A 16,408-nucleotide genomic window follows, 5' to 3' on the forward strand; every position below is an offset into this window, starting at 1 on the left:
TAATGCTTTTTATTATTGTCCGAATTGTCCGTCGAGAGATGAAAATCGTGTAAAACACGTACGATGCGTAACAGTTGAATTTACGCACAAGATTAAAACGTAACCTTCTTTCTGTTGGGAAGAGTTTATCACATGACAAGAAATTTGCTGGAGCTGAGTATGCTACTAGTAACAAAATCAAATGTGTGACAAGACAAGCCGAAATTCGACTCAGAATTTTTATATTTATTATTTTTTCGAAATTCCCAAAGTGTGTTTTTCAGCCGTCAGCTTCTTAAATTTATGACTTGAAGTTTCCTTAAGTTTTTAAAATCTTACAGGTTACAGTACAGGTTCATTTTTATTTAATACCTTACGAACTTTCCTGACAATGCATTCTCAGGTTTTCGTGCATAGGTGATCAGCGCCTGATTTGTTCACTAAGTAAACCTTCAATTTGTCTGAAATTCACCAAAAATTCCTCCTTTGCGTAATGATGGCCATGAATGCCAAATTTTCGGGCCTTTGCGTGCGTAATGATGCAATCTATTCAATTTGGCAACTATGTCATGAGGGAAGTTCATAATATTTTGGAAAGGTTATGTCACATTGTTGTTATCAGCAATATCAGTTGTAAATCGGTCTGATTATAAGGAATTTCAAAATATGATCAGTTTTTCTCCTAATTCTCTGAGATTTTTACATCAAAATCATGTGAGTACCTCTTCACCGGTGTTTCATCAATTATTTATCTCACCACTTCCATCATTAGTGCCGTAGGATGTTCAAATTATTTAGATGACGAACAAGCATTCCAGGATTCATTCCTTTTTTCAGTGATCAGTTCTAGTTGCAGACATCTGAATAATGAGACTAAAGCAGTTATTGTCGGTCTCCAGTGTTGTCCATCGAAATGCGCTCAAGTTCCACTCTGGCAAGTCGAATCCAACTAGACGTAACTTGGGATTGATTATCACATGTGGTTCTTTGACTGTAGTTCCAGCTATCGGGTTTTTCTTCCTCTCTGAACAGGATCAGAGATTTGTTCGAGTTTCCATTGGAGGAATTTTTCGACTCCTAAGGTAACTATGCATCTTTATTATCGCAATGTATCTTTACTACTTATTGGAATGCCGGAGCTGGAGAGAGAGGAAGTATAAAAGTGATGTTTTTTATTAATTACTTACTCGGTCTCACTGAATCAAGCAGTGTTACCCTGTAAGAAAATGTACGTAGTTACTAAAACTAACAAGTGGCTACACACCAGTCTAAATATAGCAATTATTGATGTAATGCATTAGGAAAATCAAAAAGATAACAGAACAGGTTAGAGGTACTAGAATCAAGTTTGATTAATATGATGAACTTTTTCTTGCAACATGTCAAAGGATAAGGTAGAAAAATCCTATCTTAGATTGTTTTGTAGTAAGTCTCCAATCTTGTTTCATACGTTTCAAAAATTTCTATTGAAATTTTTTGCCACCTTTCTCTCTCAACGAGCACTCCCTGTATCGGGTTCATTGTCACGTCCTGTTTCCTAAAAATTAGTACTCTGTCCAATCTGGGGTAAGTTCCAGTTTTTTAAATATTAGCTGCAGGTTTTTTTGAGGAGCTTTTCTAAACCTTGGCATCGTTTCTTGACAAGTTGACAAAAGCAGTGGCATCATTGCGCATCACCTGAAATTGAATTTAAAAATTCACTGCGGCTAAATTTCATAGGAGTTTGATAAGATGTATTTTGCGACCTCCTGACCAAAACAAGCTCCACAAATTTAACTTTCCAAGTAGTAATTTTGAGGAAAGGAGGGCTGTAATTTGAGTTCTCCCACACTTTCATTTGTGCTCACTTATGAAGATGTGGCCTTGGGCTGTCGTCATCTGAAGGAATTTCGTCGTTATGTCTCTCTTATTTTCCTAGCTGGCAAAAAAGAAAGAGCTTGCCTAAATTACCGGGCCAGACTCCAGGATTTCTAGAGTGACGTGTGCCAAATGCCTGATAAATTCCCTTTTCAGCCACTTTTCCTCAAAATTTGCAGATTAGCAGTTCGATTTGTAAAGCTTATTCTGCTCAGGCTCAGGAGGCCAGAAAGAAGTAATTACAACACTCAGTCTGTGCTGGATACATCTGTTGCATGTTCAGAGTCCTTCCATGTAAAAGCAACGTTTATGCAATGTGTTTTAAATGGAACATCCGGTGCCAATCATGAAAAGTATTCCAATGGTTTTCTTTGGCTAAATGAGGTTCGTCAGTGTTGTGACCAAGCAATTAATACCTAAAATCAGCGGATGTGCAAATTTTTTATGCAGCCATTCATTTTTTTCACTTGCATGGCTCAGAGTGGTTTTTCTGTCTTATTCCAGGTGTGTCAATGTAGCGACGAGAACGATTGTAGATTATCAATGGTCCTTGAAGAACATCGATGAAGCGCATGAAGAATACCGAGAGCTTTTTACTGCTTTTCACCAGCGAACAGCGGAGCGTATCCTCGAAGGCTGCTTGAAGAATGGTGGCCTTTTTATTAAACTTGGACAAAGTCTGGTGTGTATGGATCATATCTTACCTGCTCCTTACATCCACACGTTGAGGGTAAGCACTGTCTAAAAAAGTTTCATGACACAATGAAATTCACAGTTAAAAAAAATTTGGAATAAAAAACAAGAATATCAAAGTTAATAAGAAAATTTATAAAATGGGTCTGCGGCACCCATTTTCTTAATTCATTTTCTGAAAGTAGGGAGGTAGCTGAGCTTCTTGAAATTTTCTCAGATTTTTTTCAATCCTGCAAAAAAACCTCTCAAGAATTATCCTCGAAAATTTTGTGCCAAAATGTGGTACTTTCTTCAGAATAGAATGAAGAACAAAAAATTTGAAGCACCTCAATTGAGGTTTGTGTTTTTTTGTATTTTCGTTGTTGCTTTATTGTAATCACTCACTCGATTTTGCAGGCTTTGCAAGATAGATGTCTAGCACGCAAGAAAGGTGAAATCGAGCAACTTCTGAAGGAAGATTTTGACAAATCAACGAGTGAAGTGTTTGAAAAGTTTGATGAAGAGCCAATAGCTGCTGCCAGCCTTGCTCAGGTATCTTCATTTATTATTGGAATGAGTAAGTAAAATAAAACCTATTAGCGAAAATATAAAAAGCAGTGAAAGGGTTGCCGATTAGGTAACTTGATGAACAAAGAAACAGAAAATTCTTTTGGCAAGTTCTGCGAAAAACCCATTTTTAAAAGGAAGAAATAAGCAGCCTAGAGCTAGAGGGAGTCAAAATCCTCTGTTGTGAGCTGATTTTTGAAATTGATGAATAAAGCGATAGACAAAGGAGACTAAGGGAAAGTTGAGTGATCCTTTTAGTTGAAATGGGTGATTATTATAGACTAAGGAAAAATATGATGGAGCACCTATAAGGTGAAGAAATCATGGGTTGTCGTCAGGTAATCCATGACTTACATTCTTTGTCCACTGCAATCACCCACTTCCACCAATAGGATTGCTTTATTTTTTCTTTGTTCATGACTTTGTTCATCAATTTTAATAATTAGCTTGCTGATCTCAATCTTCTGAGTGGCAGTTTGATCTACTCTCCTCCTATACTTTTACGGTTTTCAAAGTGAAAGTAAAAATATGCAAATCAAGAAAACTTTTTTAATTTACCTTTTTTGGAAATTCTTTGAAATTTAGAATAACCTATCAAGATGATCTGCTGGTGCCAGTTAAAAAAATTACCCCCCGTCATTTGCAACGTTACTAAACTCAAAATAAACACGAGGCATTTGTTATTTTCCTTAATTTTTTCAGATTGTTATTTTTCTCATCTGATAAACACTAAAATTATAAAATATTCATGGAGTAGGAAAGTGAATTCTCCCCTTTCCCTGATATTGTACATTAAAATAATTTGCAAGGATCGTTGATTTTTTTTTCATACCTTAGGTTTACCGCGCACAGACCAAAGAAGGGAAGGAAGTTGCGGTAAAAGTGCAATATATTGACTTACAAGATCGTTTTATTGGTGACATGGCAAGTCTTCAACTACTCATTAAGGTCGTAGGTTGGCTCTACCCAGCTTTTGACTTCCAGTTTGTCATGAATGTAAGTCAGACTGAATCTTTCATTCATCGTTATTTTATGGTTCTTTACTGCGGAGATGGAGATAAAAATTCGGACCACAGAAAGGAGATCAAATTTTGTGAGATTGTATTATAGTTTAACCCACGTAGCATTTTCTAGTACAAAATCTGTGATTTATTTAAATAATTTTTATTAATTTGTTGCCGTTTCATTGCATTAAACTTGCTAAGATCATCAATTTTTAAATTTTTTCAACCAATCTCTTCATGATGAAACAAAGACTTTCCTGTCAATATAATCACCCTGCAATGAAAATGATATATATGATGGAACATACTATAACTCTAAATGGACTATACTGAAATTCTGAATGGTGATATGCCTAGTTTCATCCCAACGCAGTCAGTTGAATCTGGTGAGAGGCGTTTTAGTTAAACAACAGCTCTGTATGTCTAAAGGTTCATAAAATTAAAGGTGCATATTAGGATCTCCAATCGATGCTACCTCTATCTGCACAATTCTTGCTGAAATTAATCTAACATTCTGTGTAGGAGCTGCATGGGGCCCTAGAAAGTGAACTTGATTTCCTTAATGAAGGACGAAACGCAGAAAGATGCGCCAAAGAACTTGCACACCTGCCATTTGTTTATGTACCAGAAGTATTATGGAATCTCAGTAGCACTGTAAGTAAACTGTACTGATTAAACATAAATGAAACATATTACGAACTATAAATGAATCTATCCACTTATGGAAATCAATGGCCTATAAGTTTGTTCTTTTCCATGGAAACCATTCAGTTTGACTGGATTATGTGTAAAGGACAATGGCAATTAGGCATCGCAGAGTGCGAGGCTGCGCTGTGAAAGCGGCTTGATGTATGTATGTAGGAAGGAACTAATCTGCATTGAAAAATCATCTGCGCACAGATTGTTGCACCAATGAGACAGTTAAGTTGGTTCCCCTCTTATGGAGTGTCATCTAATGGAGATGTTGCATGTGTGAGGGATTTGCGATTTGACCATTGATTCTTATGTAAAAGTTTGCAAGAAACACGATGGTGCCACTGGTTTTCTCTGAAATCAACTCCTAAGCTCCAAAAAAGCTCTCAAGTTGAGGCTAAAATGGAGGGGATATCCCGCCCTACCCTGAGAGTCCACCTCTACATCAAAACAAACTCTCCATGCAAAGATAGGGAGCAAATACATTGACAGGGCTGCCACTTTTTTTGGGGACTCCAAAACTGAAAACACGGCAACCCTGCTAATGTATTTTCTCCCTATCTTTGCATGGAGAGTTTGTTTTGATGTAGAGGTGGACTCTCAGGGTAGGGTGGGATATCCCCTCCATTTTGGCCTCAACTTGAGAGCTTTTTTTGAGTTTGGGAGTTGATTTCAGAGAAAACCAGTGGCACCATCGTGTTCCTTGCGAACTTTAACATAAGAATCAATGGTCAAATCGCAAATCCCTCACACATGCAACATCTCCATTGGACTGGATTACGCAAAAAAGAACTAATTTCTCTAACTCATTCATGGAAGCACCTATCTGCCTAAGGAAACCAATGATTCATAAGTGATTTCCAAAATAAGCAAGGCATAACTCTTCCTAATGGGCCTGTTGCAAACTTTTGCCAGAGCAAAAATAAGAGTTGTTCCTTGTAGATGATGTCTCAAAAATCACGATGAGCGCATCGGCAAACTCTAAAATACACTCCTAACTTCACAATCTGCCTAAGAAATTTGCGTTTTTTTAAGCTTCTCGCTTCAAAAAGAATTACGGCACAGGTGAAAGTTTCGTTTGAGGAGTTGTTCCATCCCACCCCTGCTCAACATGGCGGACGCTTCCGCGCGCAAGTTGAGGAGAGCACGAGGTCAATCGAGGCGGATATCTATCAATGTGAGAAAAATGTGAGTGTAAACACGTCGATTATTATCAGGTGGTTAGAAGTTAGAATAATCGTCCCGTCACATGTGGTTTGGCGGACTGGTGCCGGCTTTGATGAATATTGCATAGTATCCTTGTGAGCAGAGGTTGGATGGAATGACTTCTCTAACGAAATGTTCACCTGTGCCGTGGTATCGTTTTTGAAACAGGAAGCTCGAAAAAACGCAAATTTCTTATGCAAATTGTGAAGTAAGGAGTGCATTTCAGGCTTTGCCAATGGGCTCATCGTTTTTTTGAACCATTTTCTACGAGTAACAACTCTTATTTTTGCTCTAGCAAAAGTTTGCAACAGGCTCATTGCAAAATATAGTCTGATCAAAATATATTTTGTTTTTGTAACCGTTTCCAATTGGTTGATTCTTTGTTGATGCAGTAGACCTACTCTCTTTTTCCTGAATTAGGATGCTGGATTTGTTTAGTTCATTTTGGGCAAAGAGGATACTTAGGATGACAGACAACTAGTCAATTGAAAAAAAAAATGAAAAACTGGAAGAAAATGATCAGCTTTCGAAGTCTCTTGAAAAATTCTTCAAGAAATTATACACTTTAACCTTTTTCTTGTCACCATAGCCGCTTATAAATGCACTGCACGAAACAGAAATCAAATTTTACTCAGACCTCAAAATCCTATATTACCCAGCTTTACTTTGTAAATGGTCTCCATAGAATGCTGGTTTTTTAACAACTTTTTTCTGGAGTTTTGGTTTTTACCTTTCTTCCACAAAACACATAGTAATTTTTAAGCATTTTTTTTCTAGAACCAAGGATTTCATATGATTTTTTCCGGAATCTTCGTTTTTTTACTTACTTCTTTCCGAAACTTTTTAACCTTTTACTCTAGATTTTTGGTTTCCTTAGCAGCATTCGATGAGACTTGGGCAAATATCAGAACTCTCTGTGGCTTATTTCCTTAAGGTGTTTTGTCCTAAACAGGACAGCAGTTGCAATAGGAGCCTGTTTGACATGTCCATGTTTTAACATGTCTTAAACATGTTCTGTTTAACAGGGGCGTCTAAATTTTTCAATTATTAAATCTCTCGTTCACAGCGTGTTTTGACTATGGAATTTGTCAACGGCATCAAAATAAGCGACAAGGAATCACTTTTGAAAGAGAGCTTTTCGCTGGCGGACATCGACTGGAAATTATTCCAAGCATTTGCCGAACAGATTTTTCAAACAGGATTCGTTCACGCTGATCCTCATGCTGGAAATGGTATGTATGCATTATGCCTAACTACATGAGTTGTTGCTCAAGTTTTGCTCATGTTTTATTTTATGCATAGAAAACTAGGCAACACTGGAACCTGAAATTTTGTAAGTAATTCTTCATCATCTAAGGCGAATTCATACAAAGTTTTAATGTGTTTAGTAGTTCTCCGTTTAAAAAATAAAACATGAGCAAAAATTTGGCAACGACAAATGCAGTTGAGCTCAATCTACTTAAATCTATACAAATGACCTTAATTTTTTTTTTAATATCTTGTTCATCTAAATTATTTACCGATCTGATTTAACAAATTATGTAACAGTTTAATCATTTCAATTTTACAATGATTATATTTTTCAAATTACTTTGCAAAAGATGCATTTCTTGATTTTAAATAGTTTTAAATAGCTTTTCAAGGAGGCAAATACAGCTTTAAGTGGCACCACTAGACAGAATGTCTCTCAGTGGATTGATGTCTCTGTCATTGCAAGTTGCAACAACTGATGGTTTGAACTACCTTAGAACTCATGTAGAAAAAGTAGTAAGAAGTGTTCAAGTGGCTTATACATACGCATTAGTAAAATAATTACAAAAAAAAAATTCTATCTCATAATATTTTTATCTTTCTTCAAAGCCCAAATTTAACAGTCAATGGAACCAGGAAAGCGCAGAAAACAGGCCTTAAGTCATGAAAATTGCATCTCAGGAGCAGCCCAATGACTTGAAAGAGAGTGATATTCCAGAACGTAAGGGTGACCGATCTTCGAAAAAGGACCCTATCTCAAGGGAAGAAGTTTTCCCCAACTTTTTACTAGGACATCAAAAAAAATCCAGAAATTTTGGCGTCAGTTTGACCCTAGAATCTCAAAAATTAAAGGCGATATGAGTCATAAGTTCCAAGACACCAATTTTTAGGTTGCAAAAAAACGTGGTTAAGTGTTGACATAAAAGCAAAGGAACATTTTCTCCTAGGGGATGAGGTCCCTTCTTACAGAGTTGCCAGGGAAAACCTCAAAATGTCAGGGAGAAATTTTTAAGTCGCCTTTGTTTGCTGCCTAGGATGTGTCGGACGTTTCGAACTTCAGATTTTGCATGAAAACTGTTTCAAGTTATGTCTGCTTAACCATCCGGCATATCTTCAATTCTCAGAGAATTTTACTTGGATGTGACATGAAAATCAGGGAATTTCATTTATCAAAATTCTGTGGTCACCCTGTTTTATTTTTTTCAACTATTTAAGTGGAGATATTTTTACTCAAGTATCTGGGTTTTTCTCTCCAGTTCTAGTCAGAAAAGGTCGCGATCACAAAGCCCAGTTGGTACTCCTGGATCATGGACTGTATGTTAATGTACCTGAAGAAACGAGAAAGTCATTGTGCAATTTGTGGAAATCTATTGTTCTCAGTGACCATAATGGTATGAAAACGTACTCTGCGCAGTTAGGAATTGAAGGTACATAATTTTTTAAATGAAACTCATGCTAGTTTTGCAACAAATTGATACATTATACCCTTTTTGTTCCAACAGAATTTCTGTTGCGACCTTTTTTTCAAAGAAAAAAACCGTTACTCAGCCCCTTTCTCAACAAGCATGTCACTTTTTTTCAAATGAAAGTGTCAGTTATGTTGCAAAAACGAAAAGGGGAAAAGTCTGTATACCAAGGAGCCATGCTAGACAATTAACAACAAAGCCAGGGCTTCTACGTTTTTTAATTTCTGCCCTTTCTGCATGACTGGATTCAAATGTAGCTCAATTTTTTGACCGAACTTGAACCAAACTATCTCCCTCTCAAGAAACAATTGCCTTCGATTAAACTGATTAGCAATTAATTGATGATAAATAATTTTCCCCTCGGAAGGTCTCAATTAAAGAAAAGAAAAAAATCATAATTTGATTAGGTATCAATTTTTACATTACAAGGAATGTTTGATCTTCCTAACGGCACATACATTTTATGTTTTTCGGGATTTCTACCATCCATTTTCGGTCAGAATGACATGATTGAATTCCCAGGCCCAAGTAGACTTTTGCTCTGAATGTATCTGACCTTTTCTCCAGTTTGACTCTTTTTTAGTTTTAAGTGCCCTATTAATTTCTTGGTTTCCTTTTTTCCAGAAAACAACTATCGTCTTTTTTGTATAGCCCTCGGCCAGCGATACATTGAACCCGCGGAAAAATGCGAGAACAAATTTGACGATATTTATGCCTTATTTTTCTCCCGCGAAGGCGTGAAGGAACTGAAACAAACGATGAAAACTATGAATTCCGAAGAAAAGACGAAATTGTACAAAGCAATCGAGGCCATCCACGAAGATTCCTTTGAAATTTTCCGAGCAATGCCAAGCAAACTGATGCTAGTAACTAGGTAATGTGTATATACATGACTCAATCCATGATGATCTGTCGCAAAATACTCTGATGTGAAAACACTTACTCCCAGATGAAGGAACATAATTCTATTTCAAGATTGTTTAATTTACTCAAATTACAGTCTCATCTCGGTATAAAGTTTCTCAAAATAATATTTTCCCAAAATAAACATTCTACTTTTAATTTCCCTTCAATATTTTATTTCTATTAAATATTATTGTGCCCATGTAAAATCGGGCTGTTGAGCAATTTTTTTAAATGCATTCTCTGCAAGTGAGCAAAGAGTGAGAACGTTTTCATTTTTCTTTTTTCCATTCAATTAAATTTAAGCCGAGAAAAAGACTCTGAGAGTTTCTAAAAATCCAATTTCATCTGAAAGCAAAAAATGTTGCGCCAAAAAAATGATAATAAATAAATAAATTTTGTGGTGTCACTAGAAGAATTAACCCTCTCCCGCATTGGTTTAACCACTATCAGGTCGCAATTGAAACGAAAGGTTGTGTATCCCAACCGTGCTCGTAATATTATCCTTTGTTTGAAGGATCATTTTTGTCATTTCCTTAAAATGAAATCATTTGCTAGTGATTTGAATGGTAGGAAGCCATGTTTCACCATGGATTCAAAGTGGTTGAAACGACAGGTTGTCACCTTGCATGACATCATGAGCTTTAGGCCAGTGAGAAACGTTTGTTTTGTAACGGCAATTTATGCCTCTTTCTGTAGCCAAAGGAGCAGTATTTAGCTTTTTAATGAAGGAAATTGTGATTTCACCTGAAATTTACCTTAGAAGGATCTAATTACAGAGCGAATTTTGGATTTTGTAAAAGCCTGATGGCACATCAATCGGGCAGTTTGATGTCCCAAACATGCTGGATTAGAAATTTAAAATCTGTTAAAAGCATCCATCTTCCACGGAAAACTGATGGCACCAACATGTGAAAATAGTATTTCCTAATTGCTAAACGTAGTCCAATTTTGAGATTTTGTGGGCCGAAGTCCGTTTATCGCCAAATGCTTGCATGTATGCATCTACTCACATCTCTCATGGGAAAAATAATCCAGTAACATAATGTTCACCACAAAATAATCACGATTATTCTTATTTTTCCAGGAACATCAATACAGTCCGTTCGATCGCCAAAGGTCATGGGAATCCTGTCGACAGGTATAAAGTCATGGCCCGCTGCGCCACGCGAGGCGCTTTCATTTCGCAAAACTCTAGTCTCCTGTCCAAATTTTTCGCGTTCAAGGCAAAAGCACATTTCGAATTTCGGCTCTGGTTTGTATTTCATGTACTTTTCTTGTTTCTCTGCTCTTAAATGGACGAAATTAACTACAGTAAAAGTTCGTTAAGTCGAACTACGATTAAGACGAAAATCCGCTTAAGTCGAAATTTTCTTCGGTCCCGCGACGTTGCATATGGAACAACGTTAAAAAAACTACGCCTTAGACGAATTCGCGAATTTTTGAGCCGGGTGGAAAGCCGCTTATGTCGAAATTTTTTTTTGAAAAATCCGGATTTTCACAACGAAAAACAAAAAATGCGCAATATAGACGGGAGAAATGTGGAAAAGAGATTCGTTGCTACGTACCTGTATACACGAAGGAGTAGAGAAGTGACATCTGTTGGTTGTTATGTCCGAAAATTGAATTTTTTTGATGCTTGGCGTTGACACTTAAGAGTAAAAGTTAAAAAGCGCAAGACAAAATCACTTAAAGAAATCGTTAATTTTTAACCGCTTGTGGCGATTTATCATTCCGGAAATGAACAAAGATTCCAGATTTTGAATACTGGCTATTGCGCTGTCGGCTCCTTCGCACTGACAGAAGAATTTTTGCAAATTGTCCACAGCTAACTGGGCATCTGCTGTAGAAATCAGTTTTTGGTCGGGGGTGGCTAGATCCTCTTCACCATCATCTTCGGTGTCACTTACTCCCATATGGGCCTCGACAAGATCCTAAATTGTTAGGATACCGCTTGTTGCCAGATTAGCATCAATCTCCGTGCCGGAGAGAACTCGCAGAGCGGCGGCATTGCCGCTTAAGTCGAATTTTTACGATTTTCATGCTGATTTCGAGTTAAGCGGAGAAACGAATAACTCGAATTGCCGCTTAAGTCGAATTTTTCATTAGTCCCCAGACAATTCGACTTAACGAACTTTTACTGTATAATCCACCTATAAATACACAGATTTTTGCCTAATTTTTTCTGATGTTTTATTTTTCAAAAAGAAAACAAAGCAACACTGAAACTTGAAATTGTGTGATTATATTCTTCTTAATATATGGTGAAATGCACAGGAAGTTTACAAGCATCATGTAGTTTAGTTCTCTTTTGAAAAATCAAACAAGAGAAGAAATTAGGATATATTTTAATTTAGGATATGTATTATAGGACCTTAAGAAGAGGGAATTTTAGGGATTTACTAAGCAATGATAAATATCTAAAAACGTTCAAGGAATTCATGCGAGATAGCTGAAGAATTTTTCTCCTTTTAAACCTATGTAAAATAGGAATTTTCGACTGCAAAACTTGATGACAACAGTGCTGAGAATTGAAGTTAAGGTCTGGAAATCCACTGTCGCTTTTTCAAGATTCTAGTAATTTGAGAATCGGCGCTCTGCATTGATTTGACTTTGAAGATACAGACAAAAGATGATAGTATTTATTCTTTTTCTTCTGACATCCAGAGAAAAATGTGTAACTCAGAAGAAATCTGAAGGAACATCAAAGGACACAGTGGATTTTCATCTGAGAATTTTTTCCCTGGAAAACGGGAAATTTTTTATCGGAAATCAGATAATTTTCCCCTTGGAAATTTAGAAATTTTATCCTGTGAATAAGGAATTCACTGAAAATAAAGGATTTTTCCCTCGACATCAGGGAAACTTTTCACTAGAAATTAAAGTATTTTTTCGTCTAATTGAAGACATTTTTCATTGGATGTTGGAGAATTTTTTTATGAAAATCAGGAATTGATCACTGGAAATCAGGAAAAGAACGTCCTAACAGAAGTAGATTTTCCTGCCAACATGTTAATTGATGAGTGCTGCGCAATCTCGGTGTGTTGACTGGTATTCTTAATGTGGTGATTTACTGATAGAGTGCGATGTTGAATCTGATAGGATGAGATGCAAAAACCTGTAACTCATCTCTGTCGCCTGTACTCGCTCTGTATTTGCTATTTGATTACTGTTTGTAAGCCTTTGTTCAACTTTATTCATTAATTTCCTCCAATATGTATATATTTTATTTTATTTTGGTACTTTCTGCTGTCTTTTTTTGATATGTTTGCTCTTTCGCCTTTTTTGTTAGTTTTTACATACATATGTAATGCCTGAAAGATGACACTCGTGTTGAAAAGCCTCAGCAATATAATGAAATTTAGTGAAATGCATTGCGCTAAAGCCTTCTTCCTAGCTTTATCATTATTATGCACAACTATTAAAATGTTCAGATATTTGCATTTACAATTACATTTTAAGTTCTGTAGATTCTCATCGGACACTTAAGTAAAAAAATAAGTAACTTTATCAAGTCGTTTCAAAAATTCTTCATTTATTATTTTTTTACTCTCTCAAATTTATGTCTCCTTCAACAATTTTTTATCAGTGATAGCTACAAGGATGGTCATTGTCCGTTATATTTCAAAAAATGCACAAGTAACTTGTGAGCTTTGAAAAGGAAGGAAAGCATTATTTTTCTCTTTCAAAAGAATTATACATCACGAATAAACAGCTTTGAATAAACATTTTTCTACCAAAAAGTTTAGCACACATATTCTGGAGGATACATATAAGCCTTTTTCCTTTTAAAAAAAGGGGATAGAAGACTCTATTTCAATTGCCGTTCTCATTTGTTCTTTTTTTGCCAACAGGTGGGGCGGCATGAAAGTGTGGGTTGGCCAGATCATTCTGCGGTCACTCGGTTTCTTCAATCTTGTTCCTCTTCCTTCTTCGTCGGATTCTTCGATTGGTTTTGAAAGTCATCATTTTTGAAGATCCTTTTTTAAATTATTTATTTATTTTCCTTTTTTTACTTTAAGTACAACTTTAAGGAGAAAACTACATTTTCTACTTAAATTTAAACATTTCATTTCCTTTAAAGAAAAGAGGGACATCTTTTTGTGAGCATGGAAAAATACGAACTTTTATTTCTCATTTAATGAGTTTATATTGAACGTATTGGATACACTCATTATGATCTATGTGAAATTTGATGAGAAATTGTGTGTTTTAAAGGATACATTCTGAACCTCTCTGGTGGTTCAGTGAAATACAAACTATTTCAGAAGTTCAAAATCTATGAACTTTCGGTATTGTTTTTATAAATTTTCGTCTTGTTCAGTTACCTGTGTTTTTGGAAGATTACTCGTTCAAAATGGACCACATTTTGCAATAAGGAACTATACTATTGTGTAAAGGAAAAACACCATATGAGCCTCCAGACGTTGCAAAATTTCTCTCAATAAAGTACAAAATTCTGGAAAACTTACGATTTATTTTCTTTAAATATTTCAGAGAACATAGTCCTTGGTTCAATCTCAAGTATCTACAAATTTGAAGGCAGAATATTCATAACTTTCTTCAAAAATAAGTATCTTATCGGAGGCAATTTGGCAATGTTAAAAAGTTCATTTTATTGTTTTTACCTCTTTTTAGGAACAATGTTAGTAAGTGCCATCAGTTTTTCTATACACATAGGTGTTTTTACAGATGAGCCAGAAATACTAGTATCTGATCGCAGAATGTAGTCCAGATCGTGTTTTGTTATTGTTATTATTAGTGGAGAAACATTTTGAAAAAATACATGAATGTTTATTTTGGATTATTTACTTATTTATGCTATTTTACTCATGTTAATATGCAATTACCCAATTGCACTCCTTAATCCATTATAAAAGTGGAGAATGGTCTGGTGAGTTGTCTCCGTATAAAAATGAAAATGACAATAATTCATTCCTTTAAAAATTTTCGCAATGAGAAATTTATTTTCCAGCGAGAAAAGATTTTTTTTCTAGGAGGCAATATTTTTTGCCTTTATAATTGTTTGAGAAAGTATAAGTGGATTGCATTTTGCAAAAAGGAATCAAGAGCGCTCTAATGTTGCTAAGATCGTGCATCTTTTATTCATTCAATAAAATTACTGAAATCACGCAAAAAATTAAATTTGCAAAGGTAATCTTCGTCTTTAAGGTATTGTCTATTGGGAGTAAAGATAAAGTTAATTTAGATAATCTGAAAATATTTGCAAGGCAAAAAAAGTTACACAATCTTAGCGACATTGAAATACTCTTGGTTCCTTTTTGCAAAATGCAATCCAAGTATGCTGCACAGTCTCCTTGCTGCCAAATTGTACAATTAGGAGACAGCGATTTCCTCAAAATGAATGGCACATGAATTGGTCATTGTCTGCTTGCTACAACAAGAGTCGCTAAACTGCGTGCCGTGCCTATAATGGATTGATTATAAAATTGCTGGACATACCAATCAACAGTTATTAATCCATTCTTTGCTTTGTGCCTTTGCAAGAGTAATGGAAAAACATGACAGACGAAGGAAGAACATTTGTCAAGCACAACATAGACACTTGATAATATGTAGGCTCCTATTTATGGAATGAAGTTTAAAAAATTTTGCACCTCAGGCTATAGCAAATCCAGTCTTTTACAAGTTCGACACTCTCACTGAGTATTTCAACCATGGGAAAACCGAGTTTTTCAACATTTTTTTATTTATATTTCATTTGTTGTATATTCTGACTGACAGAACACTGGGATTCCTCCTTTGTAAATTCTAAGAGATTCTCCAAGAGTTGTTTTTTTAAAAGTTTACTTATTTTTTTAACAGTTGTCCTAATACAAGTATTGAATCCAAAGCAAAGCCAGTAGAGTTGGCAAATTTCAATGACGTATAAAATCGTGAAATTTCATGAAAAGTATGAAAGATTTGAAAAATATAACTGCGCATTAGATATATTGTCACAAACAACTGATGTACAATTTATTATTAGTTTGTCACAATGCCAGAGTCTGCAATCTAGTTGAATTTAGGGCATGAATGATCAGGTTTTCCAGAGAGAAGAAACCAAAAAAAGATTTAAAAAAGTGATGAACAATATAAGTAATAATTTGTCAACTTGATTTCTTTTTTTATTAGTACGAATTGGGTGCTCTATGCATCACATGAAAACATTTGAATTGAATCATTTGAGTGTGGGTTGTGAATCCAGCCGCCAAAAATAAATTTCATATTTTTGAAATACTTCATTGTCCCGTGAAATTCTAATTCTCTCAAAGTGTGTAATTTCAATTTGCAACTCTGGTTGTCGAACTCAAATCCTGTGAGGAATCAAATTTCCCTCCAAAAACGCACCCTCGCGGTGGAAACACCAAACTCTCTACAAGTTGTCCAACTCTCACAAAACAACTCCAAATTTGTTTTCCAGCGTATTTTTGACTATAAAACCCAGATGGTCTTTCAAAAGACATTTCAAAAACCTAAAAATTATAATCTGGAAAAATTCCACTTTGCCTTCCCACCAGTTCTTTAAAATTCAAACTTTAAACGAGCATCCTTCGTTGGTCGCGGAACCTGTTACGTTGGTAACGTGCCTGGCAACAAACAACGGGGACCTTCAATGTGCGGAAGGCTTTTAGCGTGATAAATTTGCTTAAATTCAGTGAAAAGTGTCAAAAATTAAGTGTTTTAGTGTGTGATTGTGGCTTTTTCACGGAGATAGCAGTTCAGGCACACTTGGAAACTCGTATGGTAAGCTTTATATGCTATATTATCAGTGTGTTTACCCTGACAATGCGGCGGTCCCTCATGGCG

At 35.7% G+C, this 16,408-nt stretch overlaps 2 protein-coding genes across 3 annotated transcripts in view; both read left to right on the plus strand.

Annotated features, from left to right (window-relative positions):
* Positions 1-553: 553 nt before the first annotated feature.
* Adck5 (aarF domain containing kinase 5) lies at positions 554-14,405 on the plus strand. Its single transcript, XM_019043814.2, has 11 exons — positions 554-693; positions 817-1,061; positions 2,341-2,566; positions 2,926-3,060; positions 3,913-4,071; positions 4,602-4,733; positions 7,045-7,210; positions 8,486-8,656; positions 9,320-9,569; positions 10,686-10,853; positions 13,453-14,405. Exons 2-11 carry the CDS (start codon positions 847-849, stop codon positions 13,571-13,573), a joined length of 1,743 nt encoding a protein of 580 aa, XP_018899359.2. The 5' UTR covers positions 554-693; positions 817-846; the 3' UTR covers positions 13,574-14,405.
* A 1,272-nt stretch (positions 14,406-15,677) lies between these two features.
* Positions 15,678-16,408, plus strand: part of bab1 (bric a brac 1) — a 423,053-nt gene continuing 422,322 nt past the window's right edge. Inside the window, exon 1 of one of the 2 annotated variants that reach the window (XM_019043709.2) lies at positions 15,678-16,345. The gene's annotated coding sequence lies outside the window, so the exon portion shown is untranslated. The remainder of the gene's footprint in view (positions 16,346-16,408) is intronic. The other variant, XM_019043711.2, reaches the window with a different exon arrangement.

The sequence above is a fragment of the Bemisia tabaci genome, chromosome 10 (assembly GCF_918797505.1).
Source record: "Bemisia tabaci chromosome 10, PGI_BMITA_v3".
Lineage (NCBI taxonomy): Eukaryota > Metazoa > Arthropoda > Insecta > Hemiptera > Aleyrodidae > Bemisia > Bemisia tabaci.

Bases quoted from the DNA above. Each gene is read 5' to 3' on its own strand.
- Adck5 (XM_019043814.2), top strand. From the start codon at position 847: ATGAGACTAAAGCAGTTATTGTCGGTCTCCAGTGTTGTCCATCGAAAT. The intron at 8,657-9,319 runs GTACATAATTTT...CCTTTTTTCCAG, and splicing joins TGCGCAGTTAGGAATTGAAG to AAAACAACTATCGTCTTTTT. The intron at 9,570-10,685 runs GTAATGTGTATA...TTATTTTTCCAG, and splicing joins AAACTGATGCTAGTAACTAG to GAACATCAATACAGTCCGTT.